The following is a 20,254-nucleotide window of genomic DNA, read 5'->3' as shown; positions in this document are numbered from 1 at the left end:
GGAAGCAGCGCATTAGCGCTCTCTGCTTACCTGACGTTGCAAAGTACGTGCGTAGTAGGGGTGGTGCCATTCTGCAATAAAGCTCGGGTCCGGCGGCGACAGTGGGAAACTACCGTATAGACCAGTGGGGCAAGTCTTGCACACTGCATGTACCCCGTGTACCACCCAATAGGCGACACCACACGATAATAGGTACATTATTGTCACAGCAACGCCGTATCAACTCTTATGCTTTGTGTTCGGTGCTCGTTACTGTCGTTATTGTTGGTAAAATAGCACTAATCGCTTTTCCAATTTTCTGTTACAACGCAGTATTTCAAAGCAACGGAAGGTTAATGCATGAAAAATTACTTGTGACTCTTCAAGCTTTCCCGGCACGTATGTTGTAAATAGTCTTCACAGGTTTGCCGCCGGATCACGTTGTGCAGGGAATTTGCACAACGTGATCCGGTGGCAAACCCGTGAAGACTATTTGCAAAAAATTACTTGCTTTTTAATAAAAAAGAGGTTTGTTTAAAAACCAAAAATTTTAGCCCTACTGCTATGGATAATTGCTCTTTCGGTTTCTTTAGCCGGTTATTAGCAAAAAATTAAGAAACACCTGTTATAAAAAAAGAGCAAATAAATGCCGAAAAATACCGGTTATTCAGGACTAAAATATCGGTATCGGTTTTAACCGATAGATTTTTTCCCATCCCATGTTTACACCTGCAACTTCGGTGATTCCACTCGAGGGGCGACCGAGCGGCACCACTTAAGCTGAATGTGGAAATTTGGCCAAAATTGACTACTCGTAATGAATTCGTGTCACATGCCTGCATGTAAATCAGCTGCCAACTACTTCACTAGTGGCCCAGTGACGTCAGTGGTCAAGCAGGTATATCAAGTGCGGAGTTCTAAAATCCTGAAAAGTGAGTATGCTGCAGACTGCGCACGTGCAGAAACGGTAGTATGGCGTCGTCTGCTAACATCGGAAGTTAACCTTTTCACCCAGTGCTGAATCCTATGAACATAATGGTTTTCGTGCTTTTGTATCTTCTTAACATTTATTTTGTTGTTATGATGTTATGATGTTACGTGGCGCGTAGAAACAAAACTAGGTACAAAGGATAAAGAAGTTTTTACTACCCTCTGAATGTTGTCTGTTTATATATATTTTCTCAAAAGAGAAAATAATTGTTGATATTTTGAAACGTTTGGCTGCCGTGTCCTAGCATAGGGTATAGGGAAAAAGTGGGTTACAGGTCACAGTCTGATTCCCGAACGGCTAGGAGCGAATGCAAAGACAAGGTTCCAGTGATGACAGATTGATTACTAGGATCAGTACCGAACACAGTCACGGGGCACCGACGAGAGGCGTGGATTTTGGGATTCTTGTAGGGTACTCGCAAGAGGCTTAGGTGAGTGAAAGATGTTAATAAACTTATTTATTCTCTTCAGACTAACTACTGCACTGCAGTCTAATTCGGAGCACAAGAAAAGCAAAGGATGCGACTGGTTGCACAGCAGAAGTCAGTGTCTTCAGTCCCTGGGGTGATAGCTAACACAAGTGGCAATCCCCAGCAGCATCGTAAAGTACAGACATTGACAGCAGAAGCCAAGTGAGAAAACAGACTAGTCGCCGTTCACTCGAGCCTGGCGACGAGCGACACAGAGTGGCAGTCCCAACTATCTATCTGAGAGCTCTGAATACAAACAACCTAGGTTTTTAAAGGATTGTGGCGGTGCACTATTTGTCCCTATCTATAGTCGGCCCAACAATCCGCCGACACTTCACAAACATCGGCCCATCTGACATGGGGCTCTGCATCTCCCTGGTGCCTCTGACCAACCACATTCAGATCCTCCTCCTCCTCTGTAAGTAGAGGTGTCCCTGGCCTTTCCGTTAACATATATCAAGTTTGGCAGCAACAGCATTCAACTGAAAGCTAAATTTCACTGCCCGTCGTGTTACGGCTAGCAACAACAGTGTTTAAAGTCAATTGGTCCCGCCCTGGGACCTCTCGTGATGGGGACCGCTGTTCCAACAGTTTTACTCATTTCCCATCACACTCTAACACGTTTGAATCCACTGCCATGGCTATTCTCAGGAGCAAGTATCAAGCTTGCTTCTTGTGGTAAAACGTCCCTGTTTGCGACCATTGTTTAGTGTGACATATTGCATCAGTGTCTAGATGGTGCACGAAGTTACTAGTTAAATCTCCGAAGTGAAACTTCTACCCTGGGAGAGCTGGCCAGTGCGTCTACGAGTTCGCAGGCCCTACTGTTACTTTTTATCGCTGGAAAGCTGGAGGCTAACACTCTCTCGATTGTATCTCTGATTACCTATCCTGGAATGCCCTCCCCCTTTCCATTAGCCTTAAGCTATACGACGTACATGACAGAACGGCACTTTTGCTATTCCTCCAGTTCTCGGCAGTGGGGATACTTTACCATTGGCCTTTGTGGATCACATCCACAATGAACTTCGATTTGGTTATTAACAAGCTCAATTATCATTGGTAGTTCCTTAATGTTTGTTGCATAAAGGATTTTTTATAATAAAGGTGGTCCCTTATCATTCTTTTCGACGTTCGGATTCTAAACTGCACAGCATACAACCCTCATTGACGTGCTTTTTCGGCTTCAGTGTGTGTGTGTGTGTGTGTGTGTGTGTGTGTGTGTGTGTGTGTGTGTGTGTGTGTATAAAAAGAAAGGCCACTCATGACAAGCAAGACTCAGCGCTGTAATAAAACACCAGGGGGCATTTGTCTCAAATAGTTGATTGAGATAAGAAAATCCCTCACGTAAAAGGTAGCTTTATGTTAGAGCTTGGATAAATAGCGGTGTTCATATTGGAACATCGCTGTGAGCCATGCTTAATAAATGAGCAATGAAAAGGCGATAAGCCCGTAGATAATATCTGCTTTGTTTTTCTTCGCTTGTATGTGTGTAGGCATTTTTATTGATGAAATACCTTCCGGGCCTGCATTGCCAGATCAGAAAGACACGACTGTCACATATTACTAAGCGACATTGTTTAATTTTTCTGCCACTATTCCGCGATTATTTTTATTTACAAGGAGGAGAGATTTGAGTGTTTCTCGTTGGGAAGGTGTTCTCTAGTTCCTGTTCGTCGGCTGCAAGCGATCAGTGAGTCTTTTCACGAGGTTCGAGTATCCCTGAGGAGCTGAACAGTACAGCGGTCCGCTACAAGGTTTGGTTGGCTATAGTGGCCACACGAAAATTGGGCTTCAAGATCATCTCGCCGTCTTACAACATTGCCAGTTTTTTTATAGTGATAATTTCAAATATTCGTAAAAGTTTAAAAAAGAATATTGGGCAACTCTATTTTTAGCCTAGAATATGATAGAGGACATTGCAAAACAAAATTCTCACTATCTACTAGGAAAAAAAAACCAACGTTACAAGAAATTTTGGAGGAAAATAATATTTTACTTCAGCCAGTGGTAGTAACAGAATCACTAATATAATTGGTTATTTCGGAAATACAAAAGTATTCTGAGATAAAAAGTAAAATATTATAAGAGGTGTGAAACTGTGCCGACTGCATAGCGAAAAATGTATTCGCTGATAAATTTTCGTTCTGTAGAGCTGCGAAGAAACTTCCTGCGAGAAAGTTGTTAAGAAAACTACAAATTTTTTTTTGATAACATTTCAGTTTTCATTATTCTATCATATCACGCACAGAGGTAAATTACTTACGCGATATTCCGTGCGCAGCAGCGCCCAAGTCGTTGTAGGTTGTCGCCAAGAGTTTTTTCACTGTTTAATAATATTCAATAACTTACATGCGAGTTAATAGATTAAGCAGAAGGTACTCATATTTAACAGTATTGTCGGCCATTTCTACAGACGTCTGCATTTTTCTGGATAATATTCTCCATTTAGAATACAATGTTCCAAATTCGCACTCAACAGTCCTCTAAGCTGCTGACAACCTAATGTTGAAGTATTTTTTGTTAACACTTAACTAATATCTTCCTTGGGTTTTAACAAACCAGTACAAGTGTGTAAACTTTGTAGCCGAGATGACAAAAGATGTAGTCATATCACAGTTTGGCAAAGCACTGACATCAGAATTCCGATCGCCCGTCTGACAAATGCAGAAGCAAAGCTTAAGCCCTAAATGATCCACATCTGTACTCTGCAGGCTAACTTACGGCGAGTGGTGGAGTATTCCTCTGGTACTGTCGTTTTCCTCTTTCCCTGTCCCATTTGCAAGTGGTGCTAGAGAAGGACGCCTGTCAATTAACTTCCGCATTAGCTCTAATTTCGCTCATTTTTTCGTCGTGGTTATTTTGCAAAGACATATGTGGGAAGAAGTAGTGTTTTGCCCAACTCTTGTGGTCGTAACTCACGCTCTTGGAATTTCAGCAGTAATCTTCTCCGTGATACACAAAGCCTCTCTTGTAGCGACTGTCGCTTGAGTTTATTGAGCTTTTGCCCAACACTTCTACACTTTCTAAGCGACTCCGTGAGGAAAGGTGCCATTCTTCGTTGGATCTTCACTGTCTCTCCTGTTAATCAAACTGGTAAGGATCTTAGAGTGGTTAACAATACTAAAGAGTCGGTCGAACGAGTGTTTTATAAGCTAGCTTTTTTTGTGGGTGCAATACAGTATCTTCAGACTCTTCTGCTGAATCTCAGTCTTTTCGTACTATTTGTTTAATGTGGTCCTATCACATTAATTCTTTCCGAATGGTTACTCCTTGGTATTTTGTGGTAGTTACTTCGTCAGTTACAGGCCACATGTCCTGCGAATACACATTACGCAGTTTTAATGCAGTGGTTTTCATTGCCTTCTGCATCCTCGTGCCGTTGTTCATTCCGCCTATAGGGGCAGTTTCGTACCTCAAGGACAAAGGATTTCCTTGAACCTCCGTCCGCTTGTCCACCTTATTTGATAAGGCTGTTGGTAAAATGAGGGTGACTTATTATGCTGGAAGTCTTTAGCTGTCAGTGCTAATTATTAATCAAAATTTAAGTGGTGGTGAGTTCCAAACCTGGAACCGAGGACATTTTGATTGGTAATCAATGATGCTACCCCATCACTATGGTTGCATTGTAGGGTGTGTATTAGATAGCATTGGTAGAGGAAATAGAGGAGATCCAAAGAAGAGCAGTGTGTTTCATTACAGGTTCATTTAGTAAGCACAAAAGCACTGCAGATGTGCTCGGCCAATTCCAGTGGTACACACTGCGAGAGAGGTGTTCTGCATATACCTGTGTGCTTCCTCTAATGTATATCTCGAGAAAGACCTTGAAGGTGAAATCAGAGAGATCCGAGCTCAGGTGGAGTCGTAACCAGCAATTGTTCTTCTTGCAGTCCATTCACAACTACAGCAGGAAAATGGAAGTGACAATGGTATACAGGGTAACCTCTGCCACATGCTGTGCAGAGTAAAGATGCAGATGTAATGGTCCGATATCGGTCCATTGGGCAACTACAGAAATCACCTCTGTCTGTCGATTTTACCTCTATAAAAAAAACACATCGAGTCCTACCTCTAAGAAAGTTCTGATTCCAGTCACAAATTTGGTCCAGTACTTCATAAGCTTGCATTTTGTTCATACACTGACACTAAGAACTGTATTGAATTGTGAACACGGTGCCAACATGGGCTACTTGTATTAGTACATAACACTACAGCAAATGTAATTTCCGAAAAATTACCAATATTAACATGATGGTATCATTTTAGCGTTCAGCTGGCAAAGGCATACAAAAACGAAATAAATTGTAACATTTATTCACAATTCCTTAAGCGATTGAAACTACTGCATAACATATTTTCTTTACAGCCTAACTGTAAAAGAACAAATAAACTGTATCTTTCACATTATAATGACAAAGAGGACACTTCTTGCATTTTTCTCTGAATTTATCGTTTCCTCTTTTTTTTGCTTTTGGTGGCAAATGCTAAGAAAAATGAAACATTAATGGCATGGCATCTGGCTTGAGGTTTCTTCTGATACTCAAGTCCTCAGTGTTAAAACATTCATGTAACAAATTTTTGCTGCCTATTTTTGTGTGATTGTTCATCCTGTATGAGACAAGTGTCCAAATATTCTTTGATGCATCATCACTGGGAAATATTGATGTGACATAAAAAGATTTTACGAAACATACACATAATAAGTGTTATTATTGAATTTGCAATGTTTGTACGTAAATGAATGCTCTCAAATAGAAGACCTTTCACATCTGCTTATTTATAATGTCAGTCCTTAGTTTCAACTTATAATTTATTGTATTGGTCACTGTGATATTGGTTTCAGTGTGATTTTCAAATGTGATTTATATTGTCTGTGGTCCAGTGTTCTCGTCTACAGTGTCACTTACTATGTTCAGCACCTCTACTAGTCTTTTTGTACCTATCAGGGGCAGAAAAACCATTTGTGTTTTTAAAATAATTTTACCTATAGAACACAATATTTCTTCCTGTCATATATTTTTGCAGACTATAAAATGCTGCACAAGGCTTAACTACCGTAATAAGAAATTCTTTATCGAAAACACTACAGTAAATAAAAATTAATGTTTATTCCGAAACATTAGCAGAGGAACCCACCAGTTGGCTGATAGAGATATTGGTCACTGTGATATTGGTTTCAGTGTGATTTTCAAATGTGATTTATATTGTCTGTGGTCCAGTGTTCTCGTCTACAGTGTTACTTACTATGTTCAGCACCTCTACTAGTCTTTTTGTACCTATCAGGGACAGAAAGTGTTAACATGATTACCATCTTGCTTGAAGATGGCATTTTGCTTTCTTGTCCTTGTTTGGAATGTGGTCAACTCAGGAGCCTAAAATCATAAAGATTTATACATTATCTCTTCTTCTATTCTTTCTTTCCAGATTTTTTAACTGCTTCTCCCTTTTGTGTGCTTCATTCTTCAATGCGGATTTTTGTGTTTTTACTTTATTCTTTTTCTTGAACATCATGGCAGTGTGTAACTATTATTTCAAACATTTCTTGTTTGAACATATTAACTAAATAATGTAAACTCTTCTAAGAGTGTTTAATTGGAATATTATTTTTGGTATTGGAATACTGGAAACATTGTTCTCTTATTCTTTCCACTTCTGCAAAAATATAACACATTTCTTCTATGATTGAGTCTGAGAGTTCTGGGATGTTTTTATAGAGGTCTTGATTGCTTCTTAATGTGTAACTGCCATTTTAGTCAGTTTTGGTCACTATAATTTTTAAAGATTTTTTTATATCCTCTTTCTCTGTTTGTAGAATATGCATTATTTGGAATGTAACAGTACACTCAACTGACTGAACCCTTGAGGTTTTATGACCACACTATAGCAGCTACTTTTCTCATTTTTTCATTGCAGGTGCCATTGTAGAGCTGGTATGCCATCTCAAATTTTGTAGCTCTGGCATCTTTTGCAAAGATACATTTCTAGTTTTGGTATCATTTACATTGTTAATTAAGCCATTTGTTTGAATTATGGCCCTATGGCATTTAAATTTCTGAACTTTACTGGTTTTCGAAAACCATAGGACCTCCGTAATAGCGCCATACAGTCAACGAACGTGTTATTATTTTAAGGGAATACTAACTAAATGCGATGAATGGTCATAATAATACTAAGAAGAAGAAGAACATCTACAACAAAAATGATGGCAATGTTAATGATGATGATTAATAATAATAATAATAATAATAATAATAATAATAAATCCCGTGGAGGCCCGGGAAAAGAATAGGCCTCCGGTATGTTCTGCCAGTCGTAAAAGGCGACGAAAAGAACAAACCACTAATAGGGCTAACCCCCCTTTTAGTGTGATTAGTTGGTTCAGGACAGAACTAATGAAGCCTCGGACAAGCGCCGTCATGGTCGGGGACGACGCTTGAACCCTATGCCCGCCCACAATGGTAACGACACTGCTAGCCAACTGGAAAATGATTTAAATTTAAATAGAGGTGTTTTGCAGGATATGCTTCCTGCAACCACCCTAGAAGGAAAACAAAGACAGAGGATGAGATGGTCAGATGAAGTTAATCGACACCTCATGTTCTGTTATTACCAAGCAACAAACCTAGGAACCAACACAACTGGATACAGATCACAAGTATACACAACATTTATTACCAGATACCCAGAATTAAAATTTTTAACAGAACAACGACTAGCTGATCAGATCCGTGTAATAATAAAAAATAACAGGATACCCCAGTCAGAATTAAATAACATCAAACAACAAGTACAACAAATACTGGAACAAAATAATGTGCAATCAGAAGAAGAAGAAAATACAGTAATGGACTCAAACATCCCAGAGCAAACAAACAAAGACCAACACGCATCAATTAAACAATCAGAGGAAAACGAAATCTTAAGGCAGCCACCAGAACAAGCACAAATAGAACACAAAGTGACACAGATATTAGATATAGAAGAAAAATTTCAGCTAACATATATAGAATACAAAGACACAAATACAGACATTAGACCATTCTTGCATAGACCACCAAATAACCCACAAGTCGAAACAACAATAAAAACTATCAACACAATCATACACAACAAAATAAATGAAAACACAACTATGGAAGAGTTACAACTACTGGTATATATAGGAGCACTCACTACACTAAATATACACACTAGGCAGGGATCAGAACCAACCAACACACACAAGAAACCCACAAAACCAGCATGGCAACACAGGCTACAGATCAAAATAGAAAAACTGAGAAAAGACATCGGACAGCTAACACAATTTATAAGAAATGAAATCTCGGAAAAAAAACGAAAAAGGTTAGGTAAAATCTCACAACAAGAAGCGACAGAGCAATTAGACGAAAAGAAGCAGAAATTACAAGCATTCGCCAAACGACTCAGAAGATACAAAAAAAGTGAAAATAGAAGGAAACAAAACCAAACATTCAACACAAACCAAAAGAAATTTTACCAGACAATAGATAACACACACATTGAAATAAACAATCCACCAAACATAACAGACATGGAACACTTCTGGAGCAACATATGGTCAAACCCGGTACAACATAACAGGCATGCACGGTGGATACAAGCAGAAACAGACACATACAAGATGATACCACAAATGCCTGAAGTGACAATTTTGCAACATGAAGTCACCCAAGCAATTAATTCTACTCACAATTGGAAAGCCCCTGGAAATGATAAAATAGCAAATTTCTGGTTAAAGTAGTTCACCTCAACACATTCACATCTAACTAAATTATTTAACAGTTACATTGCAGACCCATACACATTCCCTGATACACTTACACATGGAATAACTTATCTGAAACCTAAAGATCAAGCAGACACAGCGAACCCAGCTAAATATCGCCCCATAACATGCCTACCAACAATATACAAAATATTAACTTCAGTCATTAAACAGAAACTAGTGACACATACAACACAGAACAAAATTATAAATGAAGAACAAAAAGGCTGTTGCAAAGGAGCACGAGGATGTAAAGAGCAACTGATAATAGATGCAGAGGTGACATATCAAGCTAAAACTAAACAAAGGTCCCTACACTACGCATACATCGATTACCAAAAAGCTTTTGATAGTGTACCCCACTCATGGTTACTACAAATATTGGAAATATATAAAGTAGATCCTAAATTGATACAGTTCCTAAACATAGTAATGAAAAACTGGAAAACCACACTTAATATCCAAACAAATTCAAATAATATCACATCACAGCCAATACAGATTAAGCGTGGAATATACCAAGGAGATTCATTAAGTCCTTTCTGGTTCTGCCTTGCTCTGAACCCACTATCCAACATGCTAAATAATACAAATTATGGTTACAATATTACTGGAACATACCCACACAAAATCACACATTTGCTATACATGGATGATCTAAAACTACTGGCAGCAACAAATCAACAACTCAACCAATTACTAAAGATAACAGAAGTATTTAGCAATGATATAAAAATGGCTTTTGGAACAGACAAATGTAAGAAAAATAGCATAGTCAAGGGAAAACACACTAAACAAGAAGATTACATATTGGATAACCACAGCGACTGCATAGAAGCGATGGAAAAAACAGATGCCTATAAATATCTAGGATACAGACAAAAAATAGGAATAGATGATAGAAATATTAAGGAAGAGCTAAAAGAAAAATATAGACAAAGACTAACAAAAATACTGAAAACAGAATTGATAGCAAGAAACAAGACAAAAGCTATAAATACCTATGCTATACCAATATTGACCTACTCATTTGGAGTAGTGAAATGGAGTAACACAGACCTAGAAACACTCAATACACTTACACGATCACAATGCCACAAATATAGAATACATCACATACATTCAGCAACAGAAAGATTCACATTAAGCAGAAAGGAAGGAGGAAGGGGATTTATCGACATAAAAAACCTACATTATGGACAGGTAGACAATTTAAGAAAATTCTTTCTAGAACGAGCAGAAACTAGCAAAATACACAAAGCAATCACCCACATAAATACATCGGCTACACCACTACAATTTCATAACCACCTCTACAACCCTTTAGATCACATAACATCAACAGATACAAAGAAAGTAAATTGGAAAAAGAAAACACTACATGGCAAGCACCCGTATCATCTAACACAGCCACACATCGATCAAGACGCATCCAACACATGGCTAAGAAGAGGCAATATATACAGTGAGACAGAAGGATTCATGATTGCAATACAGGATCAAACAATAAACACCAGATATTACAGCAAGCATATTATTAAAGATCCCAATACCACAACAGATAAATGCAGACTTTGCAAACAACAAATAGAAACAGTAGATCACATCACAAGCGGATGTACAATACTAGCAAATACAGAATACCCCAGAAGACATGACAACGTCGCAAAAATAATACATCAACAGCTTGCCTTACAACATAAACTTTTAAAACAACACGTTCCTACATACAAGTATACACCACAAAATGTACTGGAGAATGATGAATACAAATTATACTGGAACAGAACCATTATAACAGATAAAACAACGCCACATAACAAACCTGACATCATACTCACCAATAAAAAGAAGAAATTAACACAACTAATTGAAATATCCATACCCAATACAGCAAATATACAGAAGAAAACAGGAGAAAAAATTGAAAAATACATCCAACTGGCTGAGGAAGTCAAGGACATGTGGCATCAGGATAAAGTTGACATTATACCAATTATACTTTCAACTACAGGAGTCATACCACGCAATATCCACCAGTACATCAATGCAATACAGCTACATCCAAACTTATATACACAACTTCAGAAATCCGTACTTATTGATACATGTTCAATTACCCGAAAGTTCCTAAACGCAATGTAACATATACCGTACAGTTAAAAGGAAGTGACGCTTGATCAAGGTCCGCGTCACTTTCATTCCGAACCAGACCTAAGGTCTGAGAAAGGAAAGATAATAATAATAATAAACTCCACCAACCTGGGTCTTAAAAGTTCCGAGGATGCCTGTCATAAGCAGTTGAAACTGATGGCCACACATTTTCGCAAACTGCTAGGAATAGCCAAAACTTGGATATTACCAAATCCAAAACTAGGATAATTTCAACTGGATCTCACAGCCATATCTAAAAGGTATCTCGTGGAAATTATCAATGTTAAAGTAATCAGAAATGGGGATTTTGATTCAGATCATTATATCTCTAAAATTAAAGTATGATTTCTCCCATCTAAAACAAAAAATGCAACCAAGAAAGTAATTGGATACAATTCCACTACAGGTAATATTACAGTAGGAAATATAAAAAAAAATTAGAGCAGAACAAAACAAGATGATTGGCATGAACTCCTGGTACAAATTACTAAATCAGCAGAGAAAACTTTAGGACTGGCCGAGATTAAAAAGGAGACATGGTGGAGTGGAGAGTGTGAAGAAGCACTAGAACAAAGAGCTCAAAGTGGACAAAATAGATATGTTAAAGAAAACAACATTTAGAAGAATTCAGAAAAAAACAGAAACCTCAAAACTAATACAAAAAATCAAAAGAGACTCTGCTTGTGGAAATAGAAGAAAATTTTACCAAAAAGAGTACTATAACTTTTTTACCAGACTTTTAAACATGTACTTAAAAGGTATCAAGTACCTGTTTCAAAGACGAAAATGGCAAAATAGGATTAAATAACAAAGAAAACACCAAATAGTAGCCAAATTTTTTGACATGCTCTTAAAATCTCCAGTTCCAACAGTTAACTTGGAATTTCCAGCAATACGACAAATCTGCAGGAAGTTCCCCCCCCCCCAAACAAAGCAAGAAATTTATGAAGCCATTGAATCACTCAAAAACAACAATGCAAGTGGTGAAGACTACATTACAGCAGAATTATTGGAATGGTCTGAACCAAAGATTATCAATGATCTTCAGCTGCTTTATGTAAATCAGCAAACCTATAATGGTATGATTTATTGATTTCAAGAAAAGCATTTGGTTTGGTGGACAGAGAGACAATAGATAAAATCGTTAGAGTATTTGGTGTGAAAGCAAAACTAGCAAACATATTCATGAAACTCTTAACAAAGACTATATCTAAAGTTAAATGTAGGAAACAACTATCTCTGCCATTTGAATTAAGAACAAGTGTTAGACGAGAGGCAGTTTATAACCTTTACTGTTTAACTGCATTCTGAAAAGAAAAATTAGGATCTGAAATTTTGAGCTAAAGAATCACAAAATTGAACCAGTAATTCTAGGTAGAAGAAAAATAAAATTAAGGTAAACTGCCTGGGTTCTGCAGTACTTTCAGAAATTCTGACAGACACAATTATTCAAATAAATCTTCTGGAATAAATAGCAAATAGAACTGGTCTCAAAAGTTTCAACTGAAAAAAGCAAAATTCATGACAAACATAAAAAATACACCAAAATTCATAAAACACAAATTGGTAAAATAGAACAAATTGGTAAAATAGAGTGAGTGAGTAAGTTAATTCAAATATCTTGGAGAAGTGATACAGCAGAATGGACTAGAGAAATCTGCAGTAGATATAAGAGTTAAAAATAGAGCGAGGGCATTTGTTTTGACCAAAAATGTTTACAACAAGAAATGTATATCTACAAAAATCAAACTAAAACAATATACCACAGTGGTATGACCAGAATATTTATACACATGTGAATAATGTGTAAGAATGAAGTATGAGCTGGTCAGAATAGGGGAACTTGAAAGATGTATAGTTAGAAAAATAATGAATGCAACACAAATTACAAGAGGCTCTAAAATTAGAAGTACTGAGGAGATCTACAAAAATATAGATAAAATATCATAAGTAATGGCTACAAGAAGATTAATCTTTTTTGGACTTCTCTACTGAATGGCTGAGAACAGGCTCAAGGAAAAAAAATTCCTATATTTCTGGAAGAAGAAATCAGTGATAATGCGGATTACAGAAATAAGGAAAGATCTAGAAAGAAACAACATTAAAGAATTGGAAATAACAGACAAAAATCTTGACAAGAATAAAATATTAAATTTAGAAAGCTTTCAATGTAGAGGAAAAAGAAATCGAGAACAAGATGGACAAAAGATAAGAATAGACAACATGAAGAGAAGATGGAGTACTGCAAAAATAGAAAACAATAAGGAAAGACTAGGAGTTGAAGTTGTTATGTGATCCTTGTTAAGGAAATTGCAGAAAAACACCCTACCCTGGATACAAGCTGCCAATTTGCTGCTGCTTTCCAATCACCAATGAGAGTTTACCTACCAATCACTTACCACAGTAGCACAGGCAAAAGAAACCCAATGCACTAGCCACCTACTAGAGTTGCCTTTAGATCAGCCACCAGGGTAGCACAGGCAATAGTGCACCATACAGCCACCCTTCCACAACGCCTCTTCAAATTGTCCTGTGACGTCTCTGATACGTGGTGTCGGTAGCCACCAGATCCCAAAATGACAGTTCATAAAGCAGTGAACCACCCTGGAGAGGACCACAGCAAGTCAGTCAAAACATTGGAAATTTGGCTGTTTTAATAGTTGCAGTTACTTGGCCCAATGTCCAAACTTATTTTATCCAAAATGACACCGGCCATGGATGCCTGTGAACTTATACACATGGGGATCTGCATCTGATATGAGGTACAGCACACATTAAAATTGTGTATTATTGTATGCCTTACTGTCTGGGATGTCAGCAACCTGCGGCTCATTTTTGAAAATTATTTTCTATACCCTGTTAAACTAATTGTGCAATCAAAACTTATTCTTCGTCATATGCACTTCTAAAAGATAGCAAAAGCATAGTGTTGATTGTTATAAGTTGGAAGGCATAGCTATACAGAAGGTATGTCAATGTTAGATGTGAGCCATTTCTGAAGTAAGAAGGAAGAAACTTCAATCGGTGTGGAGCATATTTTATACACCAAGTGTAAAGGTGCAGAATTCAAGTAGTTGACTGATGATTTCTAGCTTATTATTTTACCATAAAACTTAAGTGATGACCAAGGCCCTTCAAAACATAGATGTACTTTTTTTTCTGGTGAGATAAGTAGGTTCGTGATGATACTGGTGTTCATCACAGATCATGATACAGCATTTCATAGCAAAGTACTATAAAAAATTACAGCTGCTTTTGGCCCACCAGTAACATTTGGAGTAGAATGCCCAGTTACAACTTGGTCCCTCACCAAATTTATAACATATACTTGGCAATTTTAATATAGTATTTAATAAAAGTAAACAGCATATACTCTCAAAGAAGGTAGAGTGTAAGGGTCATGAATTCTATAAAAAATTTCAGGAACACGCAGTCACAATCAATGAAATTATTATTACAACTTGTCAGTTTAAGAAGTTTTTTGAAATAAAGAACTGGATGAGAATATTTTTCTTAACAAAATTTTCGCCATTTCTTTTTATATCTGTTTCACACTAATGCAATTTCAGCTTCAAAGTCATGTATCAGGCGCAAAGATGAAATAACACATCATTCTGACATGTCACACATTTTGTGGTATCATTAAATTATCCGCTTGTATAAACCATTTGCCGCATTTCGGGATATGAGTTGAGAACAGAAATACATAATACAGCTGCCATTGTGCACGTAATTTGATATATGGACGTCATGCGTGCATGTCACGGTATTGTATTGATCTTCATATATGCAAAACAGTGTGTTAAAACTATTTTTGCTGGTCACTGTATTTTTCATCTATACTCATCTCCTGTAATGTGACGACTGGTTTCTAAGACCAAATATACATTTTAACAGTTTGACAAAGACATGTCATTCAGGCATGTCCAATAGTGTGCAATAAATTAATATTAAAATATTCAGTCAAATGGTGGATGTTCTACCTGACAGGGGCAGAAAGTAATAATATAAATTTTTTTAGTCCCATATTATACCAGTTGTTTATTGTATGCAATGACGAGACACTCGGTGTTAGCTGGGATAAATGTGTAGCAAGAACTGTAAGAAAGAGCGTAACATCATTTAAAAAAGTAGCAACACAGTATGGGGACGACAAAGAATTAATTTAGGCTAAGCTAGTGGAGTTTGCTGTCTGCTATATTCTTCAAAAGAAGATGATGGTGCGACAAGGGTGGTTTTGCTATGGCATCTTCTGCTGAAGTCTCTTGTAATGTATGTATTGTAGTTGTTGAAGGTTTGTGTAATGTAATATCCACTTTGTGTAGGTAAGAAGTGTAGTTTCATATGATAATTGCATTTTGTGTAGTGTATCCTTCTCTTTCCTGAGGAACAGCACATTGAATTTAAAAGTATGAAAGAAATATATAACAATAATTTTCGCAAAGTGTGGTATGCATCGTATGTACAGACTTAAGTTAGTGGACTGGACTACCAGCTCTATTTGTAATTGAATGATGACCTGTCTACCACATTGAAAATTTATTATTTCTTGTAACAACCCCCCTCCCTTTTTTTGCGGATTCATGGATTGCCAAACTTCTTTAACATCCCACAACATCATTCCTTACATTCCAGACTCAACAGAGGCTCTCCTCTCCTCACTCTTAGGGAATGACTTCTCCCATGTAGAAAATATTGTGAAAAGACTGACCTTTCCAGTCTTACACTGTTCACACACTTTCATTTTTCAGAATTTGTAAGTGCCTAGGAAGGCTCTCATGTGCTCCTATCAAATGGTAGCATATTATGTACTGATTTAAGCCGATTCGTTTTCACTGGCATACTGTGAATGTTATGTGACTTTTGTGAAATACTGTCGAACTCTTTACTCACCTTTTGTTTTTAATGATTTCACTGATCAAGTCTTCAAAACAATTAAAGAATATAGATTTCTGACATACAACTTATCACTAAATAAGATCTAGCTGTTTTCATAATAACTGATAGTCTCTTGGGCAATTCCTACATTTTAAGAGTAAACTAATCTTGTTTTTTGGTGTTACTGTGTAATGCAAATTTCATTTTCATTATGTTTAAAATAGTATAACAATTTTTTTGTGATTTTCAAATATGTGAGTATGACTTTTAAAAATTAGTAACTTTTGCTTTTACCTGCACTAGTTAGTATCTTTTGCAATGTGATAATGCTCACACCACAGTCTAGTCTCAATATTAGCTTATTTGAAGTGATAATTTGTCACTAATATTTTTAAAAGAAATATATATTTAAAAAAATAGATTATTTAGGCAGGAAGTATTTGTTTCAGTGTTCGAGAAACTCATCAGATTGCCGAAGCTCAACAAGAGAAAAATGCCAAGTTACGTGAAGCTTTTGGTATCTCTGAATACTTTGTCGAAGGCAGTAGTCTGGATCCACAGCGTCATGTGAAAGAGGCACAAGCTAAAGCAGCTGCAGAACAGAACAAGAAATATACTTTGGTCCGTACTCCCAGTCCAGAGCAGTTACCGTCACATACTGGAGAGAAGGCCAAGAAAAGAAAGAGAAAATCCAGAGACAGGTACAGTTACCTGAGGGTACCATATCTTTATCCACTTAATTTAATAAATAGGAAAAAATAATACTAAATTGATACAAAACACAGTAAGTTGAATGCTAGTCTTATCTGGCTGTTATAGTCACTTGGTTGTTCAAAATAACCATTACCAGCATCCAGACATTTCTTAAAGTTGCCTGTATTAGTCAAAGTGCCTGCATACCGTCCTGTCCAAGTAGCTTTACCTGCAATTGCATTTTGTGTTCTTGGCTTAAGTTTTTCCATCAGTTTTGCTTTTCTGCAAGAATAGTTCGCCAGAAGCCCATACTTGTTGCAATCATACTGGGACATTTTTTGAATGAAACAGCAGTCTACTTTTCATGTTGACTCATAAAGCAGCACTACCAGTCAGTGGTTTAGTAAAGGTGTAATTTTTTTTTATTTTGTGCAACCTTCAGGCTGCTGACAGCTTTACTTTTTCTGTAACTGTGTAATAGAGCTGTATGAAGTGCTCTGGATTTTTTAATCACACCCTTTTTCATTTTTACTGTCACCTGATTATTTCCATTTTTATGTTTTCCTTCCTTCTTTCAGAAATTGTGTTATCTTGCAAGATTTTCAGTGGAAATACCATTTTTGCCATGTAATATAGACTTGTTTCTTTGTGTTTTAGTTCCACCAGTCCTGAGACGAAAAAAGAAAAAAAGAAGAAAGCCAAGAAACACAAGAAAGAAAGGTATATATCAGTATTGAAGTTAAACCTCACAGTAGGGAGATGTGGAAAGTAAATTAACTATAAAAAAAATTCTTTTTAATTAGATTGTAGTAAATTGTTTATTAATTATTATTTTTATTCTACTCCCACATACATTCTCTATTAAAAAGAACAGTTGGAAGGAATTATGAGTGCCCAAGTAGGTAAGTTACAAACTAAATTGAATTAAAAAGATATTCATGTGTCAGGAAAAGGTTAATATTTGGGTTTTGTCACTTAGTGGCATAGAATTATTGACATAGTATGAGACAAAATAATTACCTATGTAAAAGGAAATATATAATGTATCCTTATTCCAGAATTCTGTTCACACAGAAAAATTTAATGAGACTATGCATTTTTAACTGTCATTAGAAAATACCTCTCAGAAATGTAGCTTCTTAATTACATGAGCTGTTTTAAGTGTTTCCACATAGTGCTTTAATACAGAAAGCTAAGCTTAACATTGTTCCATAATTACAGTTCATTTTGTAACTAAAATTGTTTTGGAATGAGTACAGATATTCACTTTTTTCCAACCAAATCATTTTCCATTACTTCTAAAGTAATATTAAAGTTTTCAGCACTTAGCGTATTGTTAATTCTCTGTTCATGAAACTGCATTTTTCCTCATGAAGTGACACCTATTAAGTAGTGACAAATAATTAATGGTCTTGATGCAAGGACTGTGTAAGACAAAACAGTAAAGCCCATGCTCCATGATCAATATACACCTCACCTGAAAGCTAACCTGTTTGGAGAGTGCCAGTGTAACTGCTTTTTGTAATTTTTTTGATTTGTCAGTATGAAAATGCTGTTTTTGCTGACAGCATGCGTGTAATTTGGGGAAAGGGGGATTTAGCTAATTATGATATTACCCATTTATGTAGCATTGTGGCAGCAGTGACATTTGTTTTACTTCAGTGTAGATTTTTTCTGCTCTTGAAGTATTGTGGAAAAAGAAGAGTTGTTTGATTTGTTGAGTACAGCCTCCCGTGAAATATAACACTGCTGATTCTGAAGAGAGATTGGTTTAAGCCATCTACTCAGTGTATAAATTCAATCTTCAGTTTTAACGTGAGATTAAAATGTGAAACTACTGGAAGTTTCAGTGAATGACAGGAACATTTAATAGCTTGCAATAAGAGCTGTTGATTGTGTATGGGTTGAGTTCTGCAATAGTTTAAGGCTGCTTATTCCATCATTCACAAGGTCCATTTTTAAATTTGCGAAATAATTTACATATGATTGGATTGTGCCTTTTATCATTCTTGGAGTTAACATCACTTAGTTCCTTTTTAAGAATAATTACTATTGATTGAGGTTACAGGTTTCTTGGAGAGTCTATATTTTCAGTTTTTGTTATCGATTTAGAAGGAATAATAATTGTGCATATTCTGCAGTAGAAAAGCTGTTGGTAAAGGGGGAAAAAGAAAAAAAGGGTTTCTGCAGCAGTCACACTGGCAGCGTGAGTAGTTTCTGCACTATACATGTTTTTCAGAGCATTGCTATACTCAAGCTAATGACTCCATCTCCACAATGATTTCATCTGTATTAACTTGTTTTAGTTATATTGATTCAGTATTGTGACACATTATTGCAATAGCAGGTGTGGAGTGTTTATTGATCTAGCATGCTACACTGCTTTGCTATATTTCAATCTTTTGTCAAGTATTTCTTTAGTCATTATATATATTTATATGAACTATTATATATCATTTCAAAAAATGTGAGCTGTGTTTATTTTTTCACTCTTCTGTTTCCTACATGTTTTGTCCTTAAAGTTGATTTTCATAATTATCTGCATAATTTCTAAACGTATAAAAGAAAATATTGTTAATACCATCTCTCTATTTTTCTGACAAGTCAGTCCTTGTTGATGGGTTGATAAGGTAAATAGTTTGCCCATAATATTTCGTTTGAGTAAATTTCAAAAAATTCAAAATCTTGAGAGGCACATCTCTTTTCACACCATCATAAGAAGAAATCTGTTTTAAGCAAGAATGAGCTATGTAGCGCACATTTGAAGTGTTTTGAGTTGTAGAAAGCTTTTCCTTTTATTTTTATTGTAAAATCTATTCTCTTTCCCGGTCAGTTGCAATGTAAGATACTTAATTATTGTGTAAAATTTGAGGTTTACTAATCATGAGCCACAGAAATACACAATTTTGATAAATTTTGTGGATATACATTATTATTTTTGTTGTTATTCTTTTTTTATTTAGTTTACTGCCTCTGTGTGGGTCACACTTCAATAAAATTGTGTTCTGTCATGTATGTGCCATGCATTTTCGGAACAAAGTGTTTCTGATGGGTTGCATTCTCCAAAATTCAATGTATTTTGTGAGTATATAACTGTCATTTTCAAAATTTCCTGAAGCATACTCACCCTAAATGTAAAATGACTGTGTGAAAATTGAGATGATATCTTAGATTGCTTCCCAGCTGATTTTCTTAGCTTTGTAGACCTTAAGGTAATTCCTGTGAGTGTTAGATGAACTTATATTATGTTATTCAGCAGTGGCACCGTTTTACCACTCTATGTGATAGTATTAAAGACAGGCAG

At 36.3% G+C, this 20,254-nt stretch overlaps 1 protein-coding gene across 1 annotated transcript in view; it reads left to right on the top strand.

The window, feature by feature from the left end:
• LOC126474911 (serine/arginine repetitive matrix protein 2) overlaps nucleotides 1–20,254 on the top strand; it is a 264,123-nt gene that overhangs the window by 156,140 nt on the left and 87,729 nt on the right. Inside the window, exons 4-5 of the mRNA XM_050102411.1 lie at nucleotides 16,707–16,958; nucleotides 17,608–17,670. Of these exons, the coding sequence (XP_049958368.1) occupies nucleotides 16,707–16,958; nucleotides 17,608–17,670 (315 nt within the window). The remainder of the gene's footprint in view (nucleotides 1–16,706; nucleotides 16,959–17,607; nucleotides 17,671–20,254) is intronic.

Source organism: Schistocerca serialis, chromosome 1, assembly GCF_023864345.2.
Source record: "Schistocerca serialis cubense isolate TAMUIC-IGC-003099 chromosome 1, iqSchSeri2.2, whole genome shotgun sequence".
Taxonomy (NCBI): Eukaryota; Metazoa; Arthropoda; class Insecta; order Orthoptera; family Acrididae; genus Schistocerca; species Schistocerca serialis.
Note: the sequence above shows the minus strand (reverse complement) of the source record. Positions and strands in the feature narration are given on the sequence as shown.